Genomic DNA, 23,156 nt, shown 5'->3' on the forward strand with positions numbered 1-23,156 from the left:
ACACAGACTGGGAGATGTATCAATCCTTGGAGTCAAAATTGTAAGGAAAGTTAGTGCAAATCACACCGTGTGTACACAGCTTGTGATACCGGTGCGCGGTCAGTATCGCAAGAAATAATAGACTGTACATACGGGATGCGGTCAAGATGCCGCCGGCCGGAATCCTGGCGGTCGAAATACCGACGCCGGAATCCCGACCGCCACAATCCCGACATATTCTCCCTCCGTGGGTGTCCACGACACCCATAGAGGGAGAATATAATAGTGTGCCGAGCGTAGCGAGGCACCGTGCCCGCAGCGTGGCGAGTGAAGCGAGCCCGCAAGGGGCTGCGTTCCGCTCGCCACCCCTGTCGGGATTGTGTGGTCGGGATTCCGGCGTCGGTATTTCGACCGCCGGGATTCCGGCCGGCGGCATTTAGTACTGATCCCGTACATGCAAGTCAATCTTAACTATCTAGTTCAAAGTATGTCATAGTCAAAATCGCACATAGCCAAAATCGCACACGTGTGTAAAGACAATGGCCCTCATTCCGAGTTGTTCACACCCAGCGTTCGCCCAGACACTCCCCCATTTCTCCAGACACTCCCGCGTTTTTCCCAGAAACGGCTGCGTTTTTCCCACACACCCATAAAACGTCCAGTTTCCGCCCAGAAACACCCACTTCCTGTCAATTACACTCCGATCACCAAAACAAAGAAATTTCCTCGTTAAGCCGTGAGTAAAATACCAAACTTTTTAGCAAATTTACTTGGCGCAGGCGCACTGCGAACGTTGCGCATGCGCTGTTTGCGACTAATCGCACCGATGCGAAGAAAAAAATAACGAGCGAACATCTCGGAATGAGGGCCAATATTGTTACTTCTGGGCTCTGGGGGAGTCCAAGAAAAATTGCCTAGTCAAAATTGGGCATAGACAATATCTCACCGTGTGTATGCACCTTGAGGAACATCCTGTGAACGTTACTAAACTGGCGCTAACGGGAATGCAGGCGCCTGGATTGTATTGTTAAACTTTATTGAGGGCAGGCAAGTGGGCGTAGTGAATGTAAGTCTGTTTTATTTTAAAAAACAACAGGAGGTGAGCGCCATGCACGTAAGGTCCGCTGCTAAGACAGTAGAGCAATTTAAACCTGCATGGCATAGACATAAGGATATCCTTACAAAGTAATAAGGATCAAACAAGCTTTGAGGTAAAAATATGGTTAAAAAAAAAAGGGCAGACTAGATGGGCCAAGTGGTTCTTATCTGCAGTCAAAATCTATGTTTGCACAGGCACCAGTGTTATGACATCATTTTAATCAGCACATGATTTTATTATATACATACTATTTATTACTTTCGGTAGAAAAAAAACATTAAACATTTAAATTCAAATTCTTGTACCTCCGTATCCTTCATGACACAGTACAAGGACCAAGGCAAGTGCGACTGCCCAGAGAGACCTGTGAACTCCTTGGTAAAGTGCAGCCATGATGGAGTAGGAAGTAGGAGTATCATCCAGTATGAATGCCAGTGCCATTACCAAGACTATGATGAGCAAAGCCGTCAGCCAGCCGGTGACAGCGTGCATCTATAGGAAACACAACAGAAATGAGAATAAGAGCGAGTACAGGAAACAGGTGACCCAACAAATATATCCCTACATATAGGCCCTCATTCCGAGTTGATCGCTCGCTGCCATTTTCGCAGAGCAGCGATCAAGTTACTACTGCGCATGCGTATGCACCGCAATGCGCACGCGCGTCGTACGGGTACAAACAGCATCGTTGCTGTGCAATGCTTCTAGCGACGAATCCATTCACACAACCGATCGCAAGGAGATTGACAGGAAGAGGGCGTTTATGGCTGTCATAGACCGTTTTCTGGGAGTGGTAGGGAAAACGCAGGCGTGTCCAGGCATTTGCAGGGAGGGTGTCTGACGTCAATTCCGCAAGTGATCGCAAGGGCTGAGTAAGTCCAGAGCTACTCAGAAACTGCAAAAAACGTTTTAGTCCCGCTCGGCTGCACATGCGATCGCACACTTGCAAAGTGAAAATACACTCCCCCATAGGTAGCGACTATCTGATCGCAGCGCTACAAAAAATAGCTAGTGAGCGATCAACTCGGAATGAGGGCCATAGAGCGTAGTCATGGCCGGACAGCTCCACCTCCTAGAGATCTGCTCTGCCAACATGTTTAGACAGGGGTGACGCTAGGCCATACCAACATATACAGTATATAGCTGCCTCAACTTTAATAGATATTAATGACTCAGATCTATCAAGCCTTGGAGAGTGATAAAATATGCGGTGATAAAATACCAACCAATCAGCTCCCAACTGTCATTTTTCAAACGCAGCCTGTAACATGGCAGTTAGGAGCTGATTGGCTAGTACTTTATCACTGTGGAAGGCTTGATAAATCTGGGCCATTGTATCACATTCTAAGCTAAGGGTCTGCTTCCCCATTTTCAGGTTGTAGAACAACAGATGGACAATGGGACCAGAAACCCTTCTGGCCAACTGTTGCACACTGGAAACTGCCTTCTTACTGGGTAACGTTCACATTACACCATACGGAGCTGATCCCTCTGCAGCTGCGTTGTCTGTAGTCCTGACCTGTATAAGTGATAAGTGCGGGGAAGGAAATAAATGCAGGCTGTGGGCTGGATGCAGAGCAGGGCAGCAATAGGCTGTACTGTATGTTACTCCAGACTCATACGCACGGAAAAAAATTGTATATTTGCCCGTTTGGAAAGCTGTCGCAATTTGCAATGCGCCCTCTCACTATCTGTATGCTTGGTTTGCTACTAGTCTTCATCTTCTGTGCACACTAAAGATATTCGTGGAAACAGGCGGATTTACGCTTTTGTGTAACTCCTCCTAGCCCCCAGCCCCATCGAAACACCCTCGCTGAACCTGAGAACGCCCCGTTGCAGCTCAGTTACTCTACTGCAGTCCCAGGGGTAAATGTGATCACTGCATCACCTGTACTCGCGTGCCCTCAGTTTGGGATCATGCACAGAGTGAAAACACACAAGGGGGAGATGCATCAATGCTTGGAGTGAGATAAAGTGGAGAGAGATAAAGTACCAACTGATCAGCTCCCAACTGACATTTTTCAAACACAGCCTGTGACATGGCAGTTAGGAGCTGATCGGCTGGTACTTTGGGCGGGATGTACTAAGCGGAAAATGTGGTAAACTCCCTGTTTACCGCATTTTCCTGATGTACTAACCCCCGGCCGGCAGGACAGCGCCGCGGCGGGGGGCGTACGTCCATAGAAGCCTATGGGCTTCTCTCCGCGGCGCTGTGTGAGGGATCCGATCGGATCCCTCCCAGCATGCCCTGCGGCCGCCCCCGTCACCCCGCGCATGCGCAGACTGACTCCTGGGGCCGAATCCCGGAAGTCAGGCTGCCGCTGCGCATCGCGGAGGACAGCTCTTATATGTTAGTACATATGCGATCAGCATCGTGGCGCAGGGCGGCGATGTACATTAGTACATCCCTCCCATTATCTCTGTCCACTTTATCTCTCTCCAAGGAGGGTATTTATCAAAGCTTGGAGAAAGATAAAATTGTGAGCTGTAAAGTACCATCTAGGGTGACAAGTCCCAGCCATTTTTTCAATCCCTGGTATCGGGATTGAAAAATGTCAATCCCGGGATTCCCAGGGGGGAGCCGGGAGGAGGGAGCTGGGCGGCGTCTGAGCCTCCTGAGGACGCTCAGCGCTGCCCGACACTGAAAAAACAAGGAGTTTTGTAATAAGCTCCAATCCCGGGATTGAATCCCTGCCAATTTTAGGCCTAAATCCCGGGATCCCCCCAATCCCAGGATTGGACACCCTAGTACCAACCAATCGGCTTCTGTCATATTTCAAACACAGCCTGTAAAATGGAAGGTAGAAGCTGATTAGCTAGTACTTTAACTCTCACAATTTTATCTCTCTCCTAGCTTTGTTAAATCTCCACCCAAGTTTTAGTGCATATGCCTGAAGATACACTCCCCCAAAAAGCACAGCTACAACTCTGCAACAGCCCCTGTTCCAGTTCAGTGTGTGATTACTGCTTCACGTTCCATTGTTATGCTCTCTGTTGTGTCTTTGTCGTGGTGACTGTTACAGACAAGCCATGGGGCCAAATGTAACAGCCTGCGATTTGTGCAAGCCGGTGCGATTCCGGCAAGATAATCTCGAGATTTAAAGCACCAATTAGTTTAAAAACAAAACCACCTTTGTTTTGCCTTTAAACTAATTGGCACTTTACATCTAATGACTTTCTTGTCAGAATGGCGCCAGATTCCACCATTCTCGGGCTACTGCATTTGGCCTATGGTGTCATGCTTATCGTGTACGCATGCCACAGACCTTAATGGTGCGACATCACTTTGCCGTGATGTGTGTGCCCGTGCATACGCATCGGTACGCATCGCGGCAAAGAAGAGAGTGGCTACAGCATGTGACTACAGCAAAGCAAGAAGAGAGCAGCACAACGGTCCTTAATACTGTGATAGAAGCACTGGAGACTCGTTTGTCCCAGATTTCTGGCCCATGTATTTTAAAACCCCAGGAAATGCCTGTCTCTGCTAAATAGACTTAATTAAAATGTTGGCTTTTATTAAAAGCCAGATATGGGTTCTGGGGGTGTGGATGTGAAATGGAAGGGAGGGCTCCATCCACAAGGCCCATTTCATGTCTTTAGATCATGGGTTTTCAACCTGTGGCCCTTCAGCTGCTGTGAAACTACACATTCCAGCATCCCCTGCCACAGTTTTATTAAGGTATGCTAAAACTGAGGCAGGGCATGCTGGGATGTGTAGTTCCACAGCAGCTGGAGGGCCACAAGTTGAAGACCGATGCTTTAGACCATCAGCCTGAGAGCTGGCTTATGAGTGCCTGCACCTGTAAGAGGCTGATAAAAGCTGTGTCAGGGCTTGGCTCAGTGTCTCACTACCGGAGGAAACAGACAGCAAGCTTGTTGTGAGACACTGTGATTTACTGACTGTAAGTAATGGGCATATGCCTGTTTTTGTGGTAGGGGCATTAGGTACTACCACTATGAGAGAAGGAATCTATTATGTCCAGTTTGTGCCCAGATGGGCTAGGATTTATTTTTGTGTTTAGTTTAAATCTGCTCAATAAAATTAGCCACGGCTAGATTGCACGAAAACCCTGGACTGGTGTGCTGTTTCCTGGCTGCTGAGTGTTTTGAGGTGCCCATCTACCCCAGGAGAGGGCACCGCTACCCAAATCTCCTCACAATGCACTGTAATTCCAAAAACTTTATTTACTGTCCTTAGAGACGTCCTGAGGGAAACCTATCTTCTATAAGTTTTGGATTTGTTCGGTTTACGGACTGGGTATGATATGTCGCCAGTCATAATATTGACATCCGTTATGTCGATATGAGAATGTCAACGTGGTCATGATGTTGATGTCATCATGTACACAGTGATGAAATGTTGACATGTTAGAAAGTTGACACATAGTTCCTGGTGGCCCATTGGTAACTTGCCATCTCCCGACGGCTACAGTGGCTCTAGTGACGCCTTCCGGGTTCCTGCAGCCCCATGGTCTTTACTTCTGTATCAGACCTCCCATGATCTGATAAGTACTTCTCCACTATTTCTAACCCTAATCGCTACCTCTCCTTCTAGTCTCTATCCCGACCCTCACCATCCTTCTAAAGTTAACCCTGTCTTAACCCACAAAGTTAACCCTAATACCCCCGCCCGACAGCGTAACCCTACCTCCTACAGCCTAATCCTAGTGTTGTCATTCTGACAATGTCTACAATTCACTCATCAGCACTGTAACACAATGTCAACATTACGACTGTCAAGTGTCAACATGGTGGTGTTGACATTATGAATATAGACATTGGTATTGTCAGTAAAGTACAGCACACAGGAGACGCCGAGATTTAGCAGGTAAGTCACAGTAGTATAATGTCCATGAATCAGTGAAGTACAGCACATGAGAAACACCTCACAGGGATTGAGTTGATGCTCTGGCCGGGAGGACTCTATGGAGCTGGTTAATATTAGCAAGTTACAGATGCAGCCACACAATCAACTAGCACTGAGCGCAGAATGTGTTGGATGCACCACAGACAGGAGAGGGGTACTGCACAGAATCGTGACACAATGCTTGTATACAATCATAATCAGGGGCATCTTAAGAGAAGAGGAGGCCCGTGTGCAGGCTCCTTCTGGGCCTTCTCTTCTTTGGCCTACAGCGTTCTTGACTGTGGACACTAAGGTCACTAGGAACCCTAGCGCTGTCCTAGAATGTAGTGCGAATGGGCACGTATCTGTGAAAATGGTGTGGTGGCCATTTTCCCAGTGATTTTCCTACTGCGCATGCGCAAAACACCGGGAAAATGGCCACCACACAATTTCCCCACTGATTTCTGCAGCGCTGCTGCTGCGATGCGGGACTCGAAAGGATAAGTATTGAAAAAATGGGCACAGGGCATGCAGTGTTGGTCTCCCCGGACCCTGGGGGCCCGTGTTCACTGCACACACTGCACCCATTATAAACACGCCAGTCATCATAATGACAGCCACTTACCCTGTTCTTTACGTATGTGATCTGCTCTTTGGAAAGCATAATTGCAAGGATTATACCGACTAAGAAGGGTCCATATCTGCAGTATGGCTTTGTGTAATACTCCACCCAGTAGTTCATACGTGATTGGCTGTAGAAAATAAAGCATATATATAGATCAGGTGTAAAATACCAGTTCTCTTATGCTAGGGCACACTTGTATACCTAGTGATGTAATTCTGGGGATATGAGAGAAGCTGGTTGGAAGATGTTCGCAGGGCAGCCAACAGGGGGGGACTGCAGGGACTGGAGTCCCGGGCCCTTATAGAGAGGGGGCCCACCCCTGGCTCCTACTGCGAATACCTGGAGATCTCCACAGGCAGCACAACAACAGCGGGCTTATGTGCATGGAGGACTTAAAACAAGCCTTCCCTGCACATTAGCTTTGTGAATCATTCCTGCAGGTCCTCAATGCTCCACCTATATGTAACGTGTGACATCACATAGGGGTGGAGTGGTGCGGCAGAATCTTATTTTTGTTGTTGGTGGTGGTGGTGTGTGTGTGTGTGTGTGGGGGGGGGGGGGGAGCTGTGTATTTTGTTGGTCCCAAGCCCCACAATTTCTTATGGCAGCCCTGGTTGTTCGTACATAACTTTTCTGTGATTTACACCTATGGTCAAAACATTTTTAGTATGAAAGTTATGGAACTTTGAGACAATTATAGTGGTAAACCACCCTGAGAGACATAGGGTGGATGGGATGAGGCTGAGAGACACAGGGATGACAGGAGACTGTGAGACATAGGGTGGGATGAGGCTGAGAGACACAGGGAGCAGGAGGCTGGGAAATATAGGGTGGGATGAGGCTGAGAGACACAGGGGGAGCAGGAGGCTGAGAGACATAGGGTGGGATGAGGCTGAGAGACCCAAGGGGAGCAGGAGGCTGGGAGACATAGGGTGGGATGAGGCTGAGAGACACAGGGAGCAGGAGGCTGGGAGACATAGGGTGGGATGAGGCTGAGAGACACAAGGAGGAGCAGGAGGCTGGGAGACATAGAGTGGGATGAGGCTGAGAGACACAAGGAGGAGCAGGAGGCTGGGAAACATAGGGTGGGATGAGGCTGAGAGACACAGGGGGAGCAGGAGGCTGGGAGACATAGGGCGGGATGAGGCTGAGAGACACAAGGGGGAACAGGAGGCTGGGAGACATAGAGTGGGATGTGGCTGAGAGACACAAGGAGGAGCAGGAGGCTGGGAAACATAGGGTGGGATGAGGCTGAGAGACCCAAGGGGGAGCAGGAGGCTGGGAGACATAGGGCGGGATGAGGCTGAGAGACACAAGGGGGAACAGGAGGCTGGGAGACAGAGTGGGATGAGGCTGAGAGACACAAGGGGGAACAGGAGGCTGGGAGACATAGGGTGAGATGAGGCTGAGAGACACAGGGGGAGCAGGAGGCTGGGAGACATAGGGTGGGATGAGGCTGAGAGACACAGGGGGAGCAGGAGGCTGGGAGACATAGGGTGGGATGAGGCTGAGAGACCCAAGGGGGAGCAGGAGGCTGGGAGACATAGGGTGGGATGAGGCTGAGAGACACAGGGAGCAGGAGGCTGGGAGACATAGGGTGGGATGAGGCTGAGAGACACAAGGAGGAGCAGGAGGCTGGGAGACATAGAGTGGGATGAGGCTGAGAGACACAAGGAGGAGCAGGAGGCTGGGAAACATAGGGTGGGATGAGGCTGAGAGACACAAGGGGGAGCAGGAGGTGGGAGACATAGGGTGGGATGAGGCTGAGAGACACAAGGGGGAGCAGGATGCTGGGAGACATAGGGTGAGATGAGGCTGAGAGACACAGGGGGAGCAGGAGGCTGGGAGACATAGGGCGAGATGAGGCTGAGAGACACAAGGGGGAACAGGAGGCTGGGAGACATAGAGTGGGATGTGGCTGAGAGACACAAGGAGGAGCAGGAGGCTGGGAAACAGAGTGGGATGAGGCTGAGAGACACAAGGGGGAACAGGAGGCTGGGAGACATAGGGTGAGATGAGGCTGAGAGACACAGGGGGAGCAGGAGGCTGGGAAACATAGGGTGGGATGAGGCTGAGAGAAACAGGGGGAGCAGGAGGCTGGGAGACATAGGGCGGGATGAGGCTGAGAGACACAAGGGGGAGCAGGAGGCTGGGAGACAGGTGTAGCTAATAAAGTGCCCACTGAGTGTATATATGATATATACTCTATATGTATGATATATACTTTATATGTATTATATAATTGCAGAACTAAAATATAGACAAAACTAGATTGTGTAAAAAGTTTCTCAGATGGAACTTTGTAGAATATGAATGCTGAAATGCTTACATTCTATATAATAATAGAAATATACAAATAATATACACCTTATAGACTATATGACCACACCGGTACAAAGGCATATATGAGGAAAAATCTAAAATCAACAACAATAATAATTATTATCATTACTAAAAGTACCTTTCACCTCTTGGGTAACGGATTGAAAGTTTTAAAAAGAAGGAAAGCAAAGTGGTGGCGATAGTGCAGGTGAGGAATATCAGCGTCACTGCAGCAAACATAACGCGTTTCGCTCTGCAAGACAAACACAGCTGTTTATACATTTATACGACGCATCTTCATACATTCTATGAACCACACATCAGACGCGGAATAATCCACTGAACAACGACTATGATTGGGTTAGTTCCCGGGTGTTTATTGTAAGGTGACCACATCAGATCAGGCTGCGTACACCTGTATTAGCGCAATATTGGGAAACAGCACAAAGTTTAAAGGACAAATCCATTTATATTTTTAATGTCAATGTAACTTAGAACCACAGCTCCTGTTTCTGCATCATTGTGCGTGAATTCTATGCATGTATGGCAACTGCTCACAATCTAGCACTCTGTAGAGAGAACATTTTTATAATGCAGGCATTGTCAGATACACTCTACTAAGAGGTATCTAGTAGGCAAAATGAGATATTGTCAGCAAGGGCATCATTTCAAACATGCAGACCAGAGGTTCTCAAACGTGGGCATCAAGGCACCCCAATTGTCCAGGTTTTAAGTATATTCATGCTTGGCCACAGCTGACATAATTAGTATCTCAGTCAATTTGATTTAACCATCTGTGCTTAAAACCCCATTCAGACCCGATCGCACGCTAGCTTTTTTTGCAGCGGTGCGATCGTGTCTGAACTGCGCATGCGAATGCACCGAAATGTGTAGGCGCGTCGACCGCCGGCGATGGGCAACGCTGGACAGCGACGGACTTTACGAAGAAAGCGATCGCACCGGCGATCGCAAGAAGATTGACAGGAAGAGGCCGTTTGTGGGTGTCAACTGACCGTTTCTAGGGAGTGTCCGGAAAAACGCAGGCGTGCCCAGCTGTTTGGAGGGAGGGTTCCTGATGTCAGCTCCTGGCCGGATCATCGCAGCGGCTGAGTAAGTCCTGGGCTGTGGAGAGACTGCACAAACTTTTGCGCAAGCGTTCGCACCCCTGCACATTAACTACCCCCTCCTCCTGTAGGCGGCAACTACCTGATCACAGCACTGCAAAAAAACTCTAGTGTGCAATCAGGTCTGAATCACCCCCCTGGACCGTTGCAAGACTGTTGCAATTGGAACTCTGCATATCAGCAAAAAGATGAAAATATTTTGCAACCACCTCTACATCAGCTCTGTAGCTTTTTTATGCATCTCAGATGCGGCATTTAGAAGTAAAAGAATTATTAGTTGATGGTTGAAGCAAGTTGCAAGCTATCATTTTCTCCTAGGGGCTTATTTTGAGTCAGACACAACGCTGATATTCTTGGAAAGGTCAATGTTTTTCAACTGCACATGCGTCTGAAAAGTTACACACAGAGCATGTGTCCTACAGTGCGTACACAAAGAGGCACAGTTGTGACAAGACGCATGTTGTCCGAAGTGTGTTGGTATGGTAATGTGCTGGCTGCTCCTGAATGGTGACTAGGGTGGCCAACCTTGGAATGTTTTTTAAATCTTGGGAATCAGGTTCCAATCCCAGAATTGAATCCCGGACAATTTTAGTCCAAAATCCCCAAATTGGCCACCATAGTGGTGACCAGTGACGGGCTGGGGGTCTGAAAAGGCTCTGGCATTCTAGAGTGCACGTGTGCATGATGAGGGGCGAGGTCACCGGTCACAGGGTTGTGGCCTACTGGCACGCCCCCGTTTATCTGGGACGTGGAGCTGCACGGCCAGCCCCTGTCTCTGATAGCTGTGCAGCTGAACAGAGAGCCAGGAGGAGAAGTTACTCGGCCAGCCCCAGGGCCATCTTAATAGCAGTGTAGGCCCCTGGACACAGCAATGCACTTGGCCCCCTACCCATCCTCCAGCGGTAGGTGTGGAGGGTGCTATCAGCGGGAGCTTTGATGTCCCGCGGGCGGTAGGGGGTGTTCTATCTTCCGCTCAGCATGTAGGACCTGCAGCTAATTAATCCTTTACTTCACAGATGGGGCGGGAGGGAGAACACTAAACTGTAGATGGGGCATTGGGCTGAATGAAGGGGTCCCGGTACATGAGTTCCAGGGTAGTAGGGGGTGTTTAATACACAGGGGAGGGGTGGATAGTGGAGTGGGCTTAATATTCATCATTTTCTGGTGGGAAGGCAGCTTGCTTGACTGCAGATCTCAAGTTCCTGAAAATAGATTTCTAAGCTTTAATGGAAATAAACACTAGAGAGTCCCACCTTTCAGGAGATATTGGGGACTTGTAGATCAGAGTTCAGGAGCCAGAGCAATCCAACAACAAAAATATAAAACTGCATACCAGGCGTGTGGAGCTGGAGCAGCGACCAGCTGCTTGAAGGCTGATATCTCTGGTTCTGGTCATAGCAGAAACAAGCTGCCAGTGTCCACTAAAAGGTAAGAGTCCCATCTTTTGGAGTATACCCTCAGAAAAACTCTAAGTCAGACAGAACCCGAGATATCTGGCTGGGAATAGCAATTAACAGGCTTGGATGGGGACCACTGCTTTGAAGTCGGATATCTCCGGTTCCCCAGGGCCGATTTTCAAAAATCTGGTACCCCTGGAAAGAGGGAACCCTCAGCTATCAGGCTAGGTCCCTTATACTCCTGGGGCCCTTGGGCAAGTGCCCATTGAGCCCAAACAAAAAGACAGCCCCGGCCAGGCCCTGTCTGTCCATCTGCCATCCGGTTGAGCAGAGCTGCTTGGACAGGTAGTTATGCCGGACCACATCATCAGCTCTTCTGGCATCTTCTAGAAGTAGCAGATGGCCAGTCTGGCCCTGGTGGTGACAGGGAGGTGGCTATTCAGAGGCACTAGGTCCATCTTATGGCCACTGTGACTGAGATTCTGCCCCTAGCATGGGGCAAGTGCAAGTTTCAATGGAGAAACCAATGGTTGCATCCAAAACTGCACCAAGCGGAACTTCAACGTCTAAAGACACTGAAGGTGGGTGTTTCAGTCCTTACATATGCAGACGCACGGCTGTGCACTAGAGAACGGCTTGTAGCGGCATTAGCATAAAGTCACACCCCTTTACCGGAAGAATACACACACGGGTGCTGCAGCGTCCGACTCAAAATCGCCCCTATAACGTTTTAAGATATTAGAACTCTGACGATGACCTCTGCGTGCCAGCTGAAATATCCAGCTCACAATTACATAGGTTAGAAGTAAAGGGAACAGAAAATGAAATACTAATAATTGACAAGCCTTGGTATTATCAATTGGGGTTCTATAAACAAGCGGAGTTCTCCTTTAAACGTCATTGGTAACGATGATCTTATCCATGATATGTAAGCACTTTCTATATGCTGCCATTAATCTGTGACATACATTGATGATCAGCGTAATACATCTATGCAGCCGTTATTAGACGTCTCAGGCCTGTCTCCCATATTAGTCATTGGCTGCTTATTATAAATACTGCACAATAAATCTATTGCTGGAGGGTGTATATCAGACACACCGCTCACAGGATGCTGTGCCAAACCGGAGCGGACAGGACGTTGCGTCTCTCTGCTCTCAGTGATCTATGTTACTAATATAGGCTATCGCTGGGGACACACATCGCAGCTCACATAATTACATGTGCCTGAAGACACACTTACTTGACATACAGGAGGATAAGAAGAGGTGTTGTGAGATGGAATTGGAAGTCATTTGAGAGATACCAGGCCCATCCAACGCACTGCAATAAATGATAATGACACAGGTTGCTGATTATTTCCCAAGGAGCTTTATAGTATGTATGAAAGTTCTGCACCCAGAGCCCCGTGCCTGTCTGCAATTCTCTATATGAGTATGTATGGAGCGGTAGGTAGATGTGTGAGAGAGAGAGAGAGAGAGAGAGAGAGAGAGAGAGAGAGAGAGAGATGGATGGATAGATGCTAGATAAATACTAGGTTCATGATAGATAGGGGTGTGGTATGGAAGGTCGATAGTAACTAGGTAGACAGGGTCTCTAGGTCGACACGGTCTAGGTCGACAGATCAAAAGGTCGACATGAGATAGATAGATAGATAGATAGATAGATAGAGGGCATAATTCAGACCGGATTGCTGTGCTGCAAATTTGCAGAGGTCTGCGATCAGATATGCATGCGGGCCGACCTTGCCCCGTGCTGGGTGCCCCCCTGCATGTTAGTGTAAAGAGTTGTAGTTTTGCAAATTTTCGCAAAACTACAACTCATGCTGAATTAGTTCCTATGGGGGTAATTCTGAGTTGATCGCAGCAGGATTTTTGTAAGCAGTTGGGCAAAACCATGTGCACTGCAGGTGGGGCAGATATAACATGTGCAGAGAGAGTTAGATTTGGGTGGGTTATTTTGTTTCTGTGCAGGGTAAATACTGGCTGCTTTATTTTTACACTGCAATTTAGATTGCAGATTGAACACACCACACCCCAATCTAACTCTCTCTGCACATGTTATATCTGCAGTGCACATGGTTTTGCCCGACTGCTAAAAAAAATTCCTGCTGCGATCAACTCAGAATTACCCCCCTATGTGTACAGAAGATTCATTCACTCTGATTACTTTCACTTTGATCCCTAAATAGTGGTGTAAATTATTTACTGCTTTGATGAATCTAATAATAAGTCAGAAATTATGTTGGACAATTATATAAACTTGTTTTGGTTCATGATGTTTTTTAAAAACAGTGTCTGGTAAAGTGTCTGATAGAGAAGCAACTGGATATAAACTGCAAGAAAAAAACTCAAAATAACTCACAGAATCTGACACTGACACGAAGTTGGTTATGAGGAAAATATTCGCCCACCACACGCGCCTGCAGCTGTCCCACTGGTGTTTGGGGAGCTCCCAAAATGCCCCCCACTTCACCAACGAGATCAGCCCAATGGATAAAGGAATGGAGGCCAGGTGCAGAGGCTGTAACCTGTCACATAGAAAGAAAGCCATTCATTATTCTATAAATGGAACATTTATGCACCAACTCTTGTACCTATAAACGTGGCCAAATTGAACTTTCCCTAAAGTGTCCCCAGAGTGTAGGCCCCACGGTCCCTGCAGCTGGCTAGCAGTGGGCCTGGACTGGCACCCTGCGGCCAGTAGCAATGTGGCAGTACTGCTCCATGTGTCTTAGTGACGCTCCGGGCAAGCACCCTGCAGAGTGTAGAGCCACAGTTGGCCTGTTTACAGTGGAGTATTAATAATAGGTGCAGGGCATGCTGTCACACGGGCCCCTGGGTCCAGGGGGGGCCCCACAATGCACACCCTGCACCCAATTCAATATATTTACATTCTGCAGCCACTGCTGATTGGCTGAAGCACCATTTATCATACACAATGAGATTTATCACTCACAAGTTTTATCACTGTTTGATAAATGGGCCCCCTAGAGGTGCGTATTTCACAAAATGTTACATCTCTAGCACAATCCGCTGAATATTGGTGGTCATTCCGAGTTGTCAGATACAAACACAGGCGTGCCTGGGAAAACGCAGGCGTGGCTGGCCGAACGCGGGGCGTGTTCCTGACGTCAAAACAGGAACTCAATAGTCTGCAGTGATCGCAAGCTAGGAGTAGGTATGAAGCTACTCTGAAGCTGCTCAAAAATATTTTGTAGCCGCTCTGCGATCCTTTCGTTCGCACTTCTGCTACGCTAAGATACACTGCCAAAGGGAGGCGGCTTAGCGTTTGCACGGCTGCTTAAAGCAGCTAGCGAGCGAACAACTCGGAATGAGGGCCATTGTTCTATCTGTACATGACACTTACCTCCTTAATCTTCTGTAGACGTACCGCATCACCACGGCCAGAGTTGCTTCATTTCCGGATTGCTCAGTCACTTTTAGAAATGATTTGGCTCCCAGAAATCCGCTAAAGGGAAATATAATGGCGTTAAGCCACACAAACACACCGAAAAACACAGCAAATTTAGGGGATGAGGGACTGATTTCAAGATGGACGCCCTTAGCACAGCCGCTGGGTGTTTGTACGCAGCGACTGTGCTAAAATATGTAAAATCCGCAGGATACGTCTGTCGTAGAAAGACTCCGCTGAGTGCTGTTCTGATCCAGTGTTACATCTGAAGATGATCCAGATCATCTGCGTGACCATCGGTCAACTGAGTCAGGGACGTCACTAGCCTTGATGGCACCCGGTGTGGGTGAAAAGGGGGCTTGGTTTTATAGTAAGGGTGTGACTTTGTTGGAAGGGCGTGGTCTCACTGACTAACACCAATTTTCATCACTCCGGGGCTCAACTGAGTCAGGGAAGTCAGTAGCCGTGATGACACCCGGTGTGACTGAAAAGGGGCGTGGTTTCATAGTAAGGGTGTGACTTTGTTGAAAGGGCGTGGTCTCACTGACTAACTCCCATTTTCGTCACTCCGGGGCTCAACTGAGTCAGGGAAGTCACTAGCCGTGATGACACCCGGTGTGACTGAAAAGGGGCGTGGTTTCATAGTCAGGGTGTGACTTTGTTGAAAGGGCGTGGTCTCACTGACTAACTCCCATTTTCGGCACTCCGGGGGCTCCCAGAGATGCTGGCCTGCTCCCAAAGCCTGTCTGCAGTGTCGGCTCCTACACTGTGATAGGAGCCGAGTGCTGCATGTAATGTTACTCTAATGTTCCTCTCACTGAAGAGGAGCCTGCATTTTTGTGTCACCCCTTGGGGGGTGTCACCTGGTAGCAGCCCCACCCCCCTAGTGACGTCACTGAACTGAGTAACCCTCAGGTTACTCAGGATATCCATTGAAATCATGGTGCCAGCTCCAGTGAAGCTGCATTCAAGAACGCCGCAACTGGCTTCAGCACGCCCAGAAAACAGGGCTGTCAACTCTCCATTTTCTACGACGCTACCTGTCACTGCCCCCCAAACACCAGCAGCGTATCAATCATACTCTGGCATTTGGGCCATTGCGAGCGACATCATAGCTCCGGATCTGCATTTGCGCAGTGCAGCCACTGTGCATGTGCAGATCCAAAAACATAGAAGATGTACATGAGGCCCTTAATCTGTATTGACGAGTATACATATTCATCTTCCCTGGAAACTGCAAGCTCCATCAACTGACAGGTAAAATACTGGTTCATCCCACAAAATGGCTGCATCTAAGGGTGTAGCTACCATAGGTGCTGGGAGTGCAGCTGCTATGGGTCCAGAGCTGAGAGGGGCCACCTTCCCTGTCACAGTTACATGTGTTATATACAGGGTGTAGCTACCATAGGTGCTGGGAGTGCAGCTGCTATGGGGCCCAGAGCTGAGAGGGGCCACCTTCCCTGTCACAGTTACATGTGTTATATACAGGGGTGTAGCTACCATAGGTGCAGGGAGTGCAGCTGCTATGGGGGCCAGAGCTGAGAGGGGCCACCTTCCCTGTCACAGTTACATGTGTTATATACAAGAGTGTAGCTACCATAGGTGCAGGGAGTGCAGCTGCTATGGGGCCCAGAGCTGAGAGGGGCCACCTTCCCTGTCACAGTTACATGTGTTATATACAAGGGTGTAGCTACCATAGGTGCAGGGAGTGCAGTTGCTATGGGGCCTAGAGATGAGAGGGGCCACCTTCCCTGTCACAGTTACATGTGTTATATACAGGGTGTAGCTGCCATAGGTGCAGGGAGTGCAGTTGCTATGGGGCCTAGAGATGAGAGGGGCCACCTTCCCTGTCACAGTTACATGTGTTATATACAAGGGTGTAGCTACCATAGGTACAAGGGAGTACAGCTGCTATGGGGCCTAGAGATGAGAGGGGCCACCTTCCCTGTCACAGTTACATGTGTTATATACAGGGTGTAGCTACCACAGGTGCTGGGAGTGCAGCTGCTATGGGGCCCCAGAGCTGAGAGGGGCCCACCTTCCCTGTCACAGTTACATGTGTTATATACAGGGCGTAGCTACCATAGGTGCAGGGAGTGCAGCTGCTATGAGGCCCAGAGCTGATATAGTTATATGAGTGATACATAGGGGTCCTTACTAACTTCTGCCTTGGGGCCTACAATATATTTAGTTACACCCCCTGGACCTGCTCATTGCAATGCGGTATAAAATGATCTGGAGGGCATTATAATGTTACATAATATGTACTGGGCCACTGTAATGTGGCATAATACGAGGTGGAGTCACTATAGTGTTCCATAATATGAAGTGGAGGCACTATAATGTGGCATAATATGAACTAGGTGCACTGCAATATGGCATACTATGAACTGGGGACCCTATGTCATAATGTGAATTGGGGATACTGTGTTGCATAATGTGTACTGGCAGCCCTATAATGTGATATAACGTGAACTAGTGCGATACTATGGTTCATAAAATAAACTAGGGCACTATAATGCGGGATGACATTAACTAAGGCTTCTACTATGGTTCAGAAGATTAACTTGGGCACTATTATGGGGCATTAACTAGGGTACTATTATGGGGCATAAAATGAATAACTGCTGTGGTCTCTAAAGAAGATGTGGGACATGGGCCCATTCAATATCTTGCTATGTGGCCCACGAAGTTCCAGCTATGCCCCTGGATACATCCACTTTGTATAGGTAAAGGATACACTTTCATTTAACCTGTAATTCAGTATTAGGGGGCATTTAATCAGCAGTCACACATTACAGCTAAGTACTGTAATCCAACATTGCAGATTTTCCTGAGCACCTATGTGGGCAAAAATCCTCTGCTGGGAAAAATCTACTGGTGGACACAAAGTGGCGGAGAAATGGCCTGAATGCTGAAACCCGATGCCCATCACAGCTAATAGAATACCACCTTAAAACTGTTAATATATCCTGCACAGTAACTCACATCTAAACACATTCTCTTGTGACCTTCTAAAATAAAGCTAATCACACATTTAATTTTTTTAGAGCAGTTTTGTCATTTCCAAACCGAACCGTCGCCTGTAGCCCCAAAACTAATCATTTTGAATAATCAAAATACTTTATTATCAGATTACCAAGACTCTCCTCATAATGTGCTCATTGGCTAACCAAAGCCATTTAATATGGTGGTGGGGTGGAATGGATGGACGGACAGACGTGCTGCACCTAGTTTTGGTCATGGACGTAAGTGGATGTCTTGATAGTATTAAAATGAATCAATTATGATTCATTATACTTGGGCAGTGAAGGCCGATGCGCTAAAGTCAGATTTATGTATTTTTGAAGTGGGGGGGGGGGGGGTTGGACAGTAATTAGTGTTTTCTACAACGGCATTAACTTCCGCCGCTGCTGTGCTAGATTTATCAAAATGCCATCTTGAAGTGGAGTCACCTGGGAGAGGGCTGAAATTATATCGGCCTTTGCAACAGTAATCAGCCGTGTTTTCTTGCAACCTCGGTGACCCTATTAGATTGACATCTTTGCTGACATTTTGGGATAGACATCATAATATTGCTTATAATCACCGCTCCCTATAACAGCAGCGCACATCCACTTCCCATTTCTTCTCCTTATCTGGGAAAGTTTGAAGTTGGTGGCACAAATAAACCTTATTAATTAAAGAGTCTTTACATGTGGACACAAAGGTGGGGTCACTTCCAGCATTCAGCGAGATTAAAATGTGCTGTCAGTTCTTGCCAGAAAATTAGTAAATACCGCAAAGAAGAAATGAAGTTAATAAATGTGTAACTTATGTATAAGTGACTGACTTTTAGATGAGCCAAATTTAACAAGTGGGAACCAATACTATTACTACTAATATGTAGAATTCATCTTTTATGTTTTAATATGGAATACTGTATTAAAAAAGTGATTTTATTAAAAATTCTGTACAAATGACTGTTTATCATATCTATATAAAAAGTAAACTCTGATATCAACGCTTATAAATGATAATTAGTAAGCTCTGACATCATCACCTTGGGGTCTATTATGAGAAAAACTTGTGTATTATAAGGAACGATGTTCTCAGCCTACATTCAGGTGCCTTTATGTTGTTACAGAACTAATTGTGGCACCCTGTAAAGTGTGTGTGTGCCCCTTTAAAAGTAAACTTACAGTATTTGCAGCAGAGAAGGTGATCTGCTGGTACAGTAGGGGTTAAGGACGGACCCTGGTCCGATCACATGTTCCAGATGGTGACTGCGGATTGGACAAGGCAGCCTGGGAGCAGAGGAGCCTTTTGGGAAAAAGAAGGAGGAGTCTGATGGAAATGGTTGGAGGTGCTGGACACGCCAAGTGAGGAGCGGAGCGGGAACTGAGTAACGGATGCAAACCACACGGTCAGGCTGGGCGGTGAGAGCAGCGCTGCAGAGCAGAAGCAGCAGGGTGCTACCAGGAAGTAAAAAGTCGGGTGAGAGAGCGTGAGGCATCGCAGCCAGGAATCGGACACTACCAGGCTGAAATTCGCGGATGCCGCGGCCATCTTGTGTAAAATGGAACCGCTGAAACAGCTAGTGAGTACCTCTATCAGAGAAGTTCAGATTGAGTGTTATTGAGTTCAGATTGAGTGTTATTGTCACGAGCAATAGGCAAACCATGTGCCTAGCCCAAGTATCCATTTGTGACAAGCTGCGCATTGCCATATTTTACCAACCAGCCCGTTTGAGTACAGCTAAGGCAAATTAGTAAAAAATTTTATTATTGAAATACGCAAATATCCGTGATTTGATTGTCTTTTGCCGTCTTCAATGATCCAATGTGATGTGAACTGTAGTCAATTGTCCTTTCTTTATCTTTTTTTATGCCCTATTCTTGTGATTACCTAATATTTTTGCCAATTAACCAATCATCATCCTCAATCCAATTCATTGCGGCTGAATAAAAAGACATCCTGTTGGAATTGTTTACTTACTTCTGTTTCATATCAATCTATCTTACCTCTCTGAGCAAGGTACTACAAACAAGGTATGGGGAAGAACATTTCAAGAGGAAAGGCCTGTCACATAACCACCCAATCACCTGTGATACCTCTCTTAACATACCCGCCAACCCCGGGGTGTTATATAATTAATGATTTCTTCCCTTAGGTTTGACAACCCAGAGACTTAAGAGGTATGACTCTTATCATGGTATTTACTGCACAGCCACGTGATGGTGGAGCTGAGGAATGGTTACATCTTAGTGAGTACTGCCATTGTTCTATCTACCGCTTCATCAATGCTATTACTGTTGGTGCAATAGCTTTACATCAATTGACAGTATTCGTGCCATTGATGAATGCCATGGGCCAGATTCAAATGTTCTCTCCCCCCTCCCGGCTGCGATCGTGCCCGCCGGCAGTATTCTAAAGTTACTGCCGGAGGGTGCGACAGGGTGCAAAAGCTCGCTACCCCGGGGGTAGCGAGCTGAAATGCGTGTAAAGAGACAGGTTTGGGTGCCCAAACCGGTCTTTACACGATCGCGCCTATTACTTTAGTCGGGTTTAGGTGCTTTGCGTGCCTAAACCCGACTATAATGGGCGCGATCAACGCGATAACGGGGAATTTGAATATCGCCCCGCTATCTCCCATCACTTTAGACGGGAGATATGGGGTGCAATAAGATTTGAATTCCCCGCCATATGTTTAGTTGCATTAATATTGTGTCATTGTCTTTGCCAAGATCTCCAATCCCATGGGGGGGAACATGACTTGGGTGGAGTCACTGTGTGTGTAAAATTAAGAGAAATGAGATCACCCTAACCGCAAGATTTATAACCCCCCTCCCCTGAGGTACTAGGCAGGGACTACATGGGCCGTTGCTAAGGCGTGTCCGCAAAAATCACTTTATAAAAACACTGCAGAGAATTCAAGGTGTGATCGTGAAATATTCTAATACAAACATCTGGATAAGTAAGCAGCTCCTTCACTAATATCCTAAGATGGGCTAAATCACTGCAGTTAGCTCATAGCTGTATTAAAGACACCCACAATATTATTAGTGACCATCTGTAAAAGTTGCCACTGAAGTAACTGATGTTTCTCTTACGTCCTAGAGGATACTGGGGTCCATTTAGTACCATGGGGTACAGACGGGTCCACTATGAGCCATGGGCACTTTAAGAATTTGATAGTGTGGGCTGGCTCCTCCCTCTATGCCCCTCCTACCAGACTCAGTTTAGAAAATGTGCCCGGAGGAGCCGGTCACGCTGAAGGAAGCTTCTGAAGAGTTTTCTGCATTTATTTTATATGTTTGTTATTTTCAGGCAGGGCTGGTTGGCACCAGCCTGCCTGCTTCGTGGGACTTAGGGGGGCCAACGGCCCAACCTCTTGAAAGGTTAATGGTCCCGTTCCCCGCTGACAGGACACTGAGCTCCTGAGGGAACCATTTGCAAGCCCCACCACGGCGAGCGTACATTCCCTCAGCACGCCGCCATCCCTAACAGAGCCAGAAGAATGAAGAGTAGTGAGTACTGAGCCGGCGTCCTGGTTAGCAGGGTGCCGGCCATTATGGTGGCACAAGGGTACGGGGTGGAATATGTCTCCAGACACAGTACACAACTGCGTCTCAGTACACTGTACATGGTACCCATGCTGTCAATACAGCCTTAAAACGGTTCTGTCCAATTTAAGCACCAAATTCCTCAGCCACTATTAAAAAAGCGGGAAGACCGCGTGCCATTGAAGGGTCGGGGCTTCACTATGAGAGGATCCAGCAGCTCACCAGCGCCATTTTCCCTCTGCAGTGGACACAGACGCTGACTGACATGGACGCGCAGCTCCTCCAGTGTGACTCCAAATTACCTCAGCGGTACCAGGGGGTCATAGCAGGGGGGGAGCGATTACTAGTGTACTAGGTCCCCTGTCAAGGTACTTGGTCTGCAACCCAGCTAAGCTTGGCATTAGCAGTGAGGGCGCGGTGGGGGCTGGCTCCAAACAACTATGTGTCTCCCTGAAGGGCTCTTTTTGAGTTAATTGTGCTTAACCTTTTCCTGTGTGTGTGTGCTGTCACATTTACATTATGTCAGGCAAAGAGTGTGTTTCTTGTACAGCGGAGTGTTCCTCTTCACCAGGGGGCTCACTACTGGGTACTCAGGGTTCCCAGAATAGCGGGGCTGAACCAGAGTGGGTTAATTCTCTGAAAGGAATGATCTCCACTTTTTCTACAAAATTGTCCCGCAATGAGAAAGAGACGCAATACTTAAAACAGACTGTGGATGAGTTTATGAGCAGAGACTCAGTCCCCAGGACAGCATCTCAATCCCCGCCCATTTGTCCGCAAAAGCGATCTCTGGCCCATATCCTGCGGTCTGACTCTGACGCTGAAGGGGGGGTGGGATGTGGTACTGTTACAGGGAATAGTGGCTCTTATAGAAGCTATCAGAAATGTTCTGCATACTCCTGATAAGGTGTCAGAGGAGAGTGAGGAATCTTATTTTAATGTAAAAAAGAAGTCCTCAGTCACTTTTCCTGTGTCAAAGGAATTGAATACCCTGCTCTTCAATATGGAAGGTTTCACGCAAGACCCTTCCAGCTAGATCTGTTGGACAAATGATCCAGATCGCATCTTCACATGCACCAGAGGATCCGTCTGTCGCCAAAAGCCAGGATCTCCCTTCTGTGGTGGCTACAGACTTCTCACCTCGTTGAGGGTCGGAGGTTCGGAATTTAGAACTGGATTCTGTTAACCACTGACGCAAGCCTCAGAGGTTGGGGAGCAGTCACCCAAGGGGTGCAGTTTCAAGGAAGATGGTCAAGTCAGGAAGTCGTACTTCCAATCAAAATTCTGGAACTCAGGGTCATAGACAACGCCCTTCTGCAGGCCTCGCATCTTCTTCAAGATCGGGCCATTCAGGTCCAGTCGGACAATGTGACGGCAGTGACGTACATAAACCGACGGGGCGGAATGAAGAGCAGAGCAGCAAGGTCAGAGGTGTCAAGAATTCTCCTCTGAGCAGAAAGAAATGCTGTGGCTTTGTCGGCGGTCTTCATTCCGGGTGCAGACAACTGGGAAGCAGATGTCCTCAGCAGACACGAACTGCGCCCGGGGGAGTGGGGCCTTCACCCGAAGGTGTTCAGGTGTTTGACAAGTCAATGGGGATATCCACAGATCGACATGATGGCCTCTTGGTTTAACAAGAAGCTCAATCCCGACTATAATCCAGGCCAGGAAGGGGGTAACGTCTAAGCATTACCATCGTATTTGGAAGAAATACGTCTCTTCTGTGAGAGCAGAAATTGTTCTGCGGTGGAATTTCATCTGGGACGTTTCCTGCTTTTTCTGCAGGCAGGTGTGGATGTGGGCCT

The 23,156-nt window shown here is 47.9% G+C and overlaps 1 protein-coding gene across 1 annotated transcript in view; it reads right to left on the reverse strand.

The window, feature by feature from the left end:
* LOC135055182 (O-acyltransferase like protein-like) overlaps positions 1-23,156 on the reverse strand; it is an 84,591-nt gene that overhangs the window by 11,393 nt on the left and 50,042 nt on the right. The window contains exons 5-8 of the mRNA XM_063958956.1: positions 14,762-14,863; positions 9,011-9,124; positions 6,550-6,676; positions 1,384-1,570 (exon numbers count right to left, since the gene is read on the reverse strand). Of these exons, the coding sequence (XP_063815026.1) occupies positions 1,384-1,570; positions 6,550-6,676; positions 9,011-9,124; positions 14,762-14,863 (530 nt within the window). The remainder of the gene's footprint in view (positions 1-1,383; positions 1,571-6,549; positions 6,677-9,010; positions 9,125-14,761; positions 14,864-23,156) is intronic.

This window comes from Pseudophryne corroboree, chromosome 1 (genome assembly GCF_028390025.1).
Source record: "Pseudophryne corroboree isolate aPseCor3 chromosome 1, aPseCor3.hap2, whole genome shotgun sequence".
NCBI lineage: Eukaryota > Metazoa > Chordata > Amphibia > Anura > Myobatrachidae > Pseudophryne > Pseudophryne corroboree.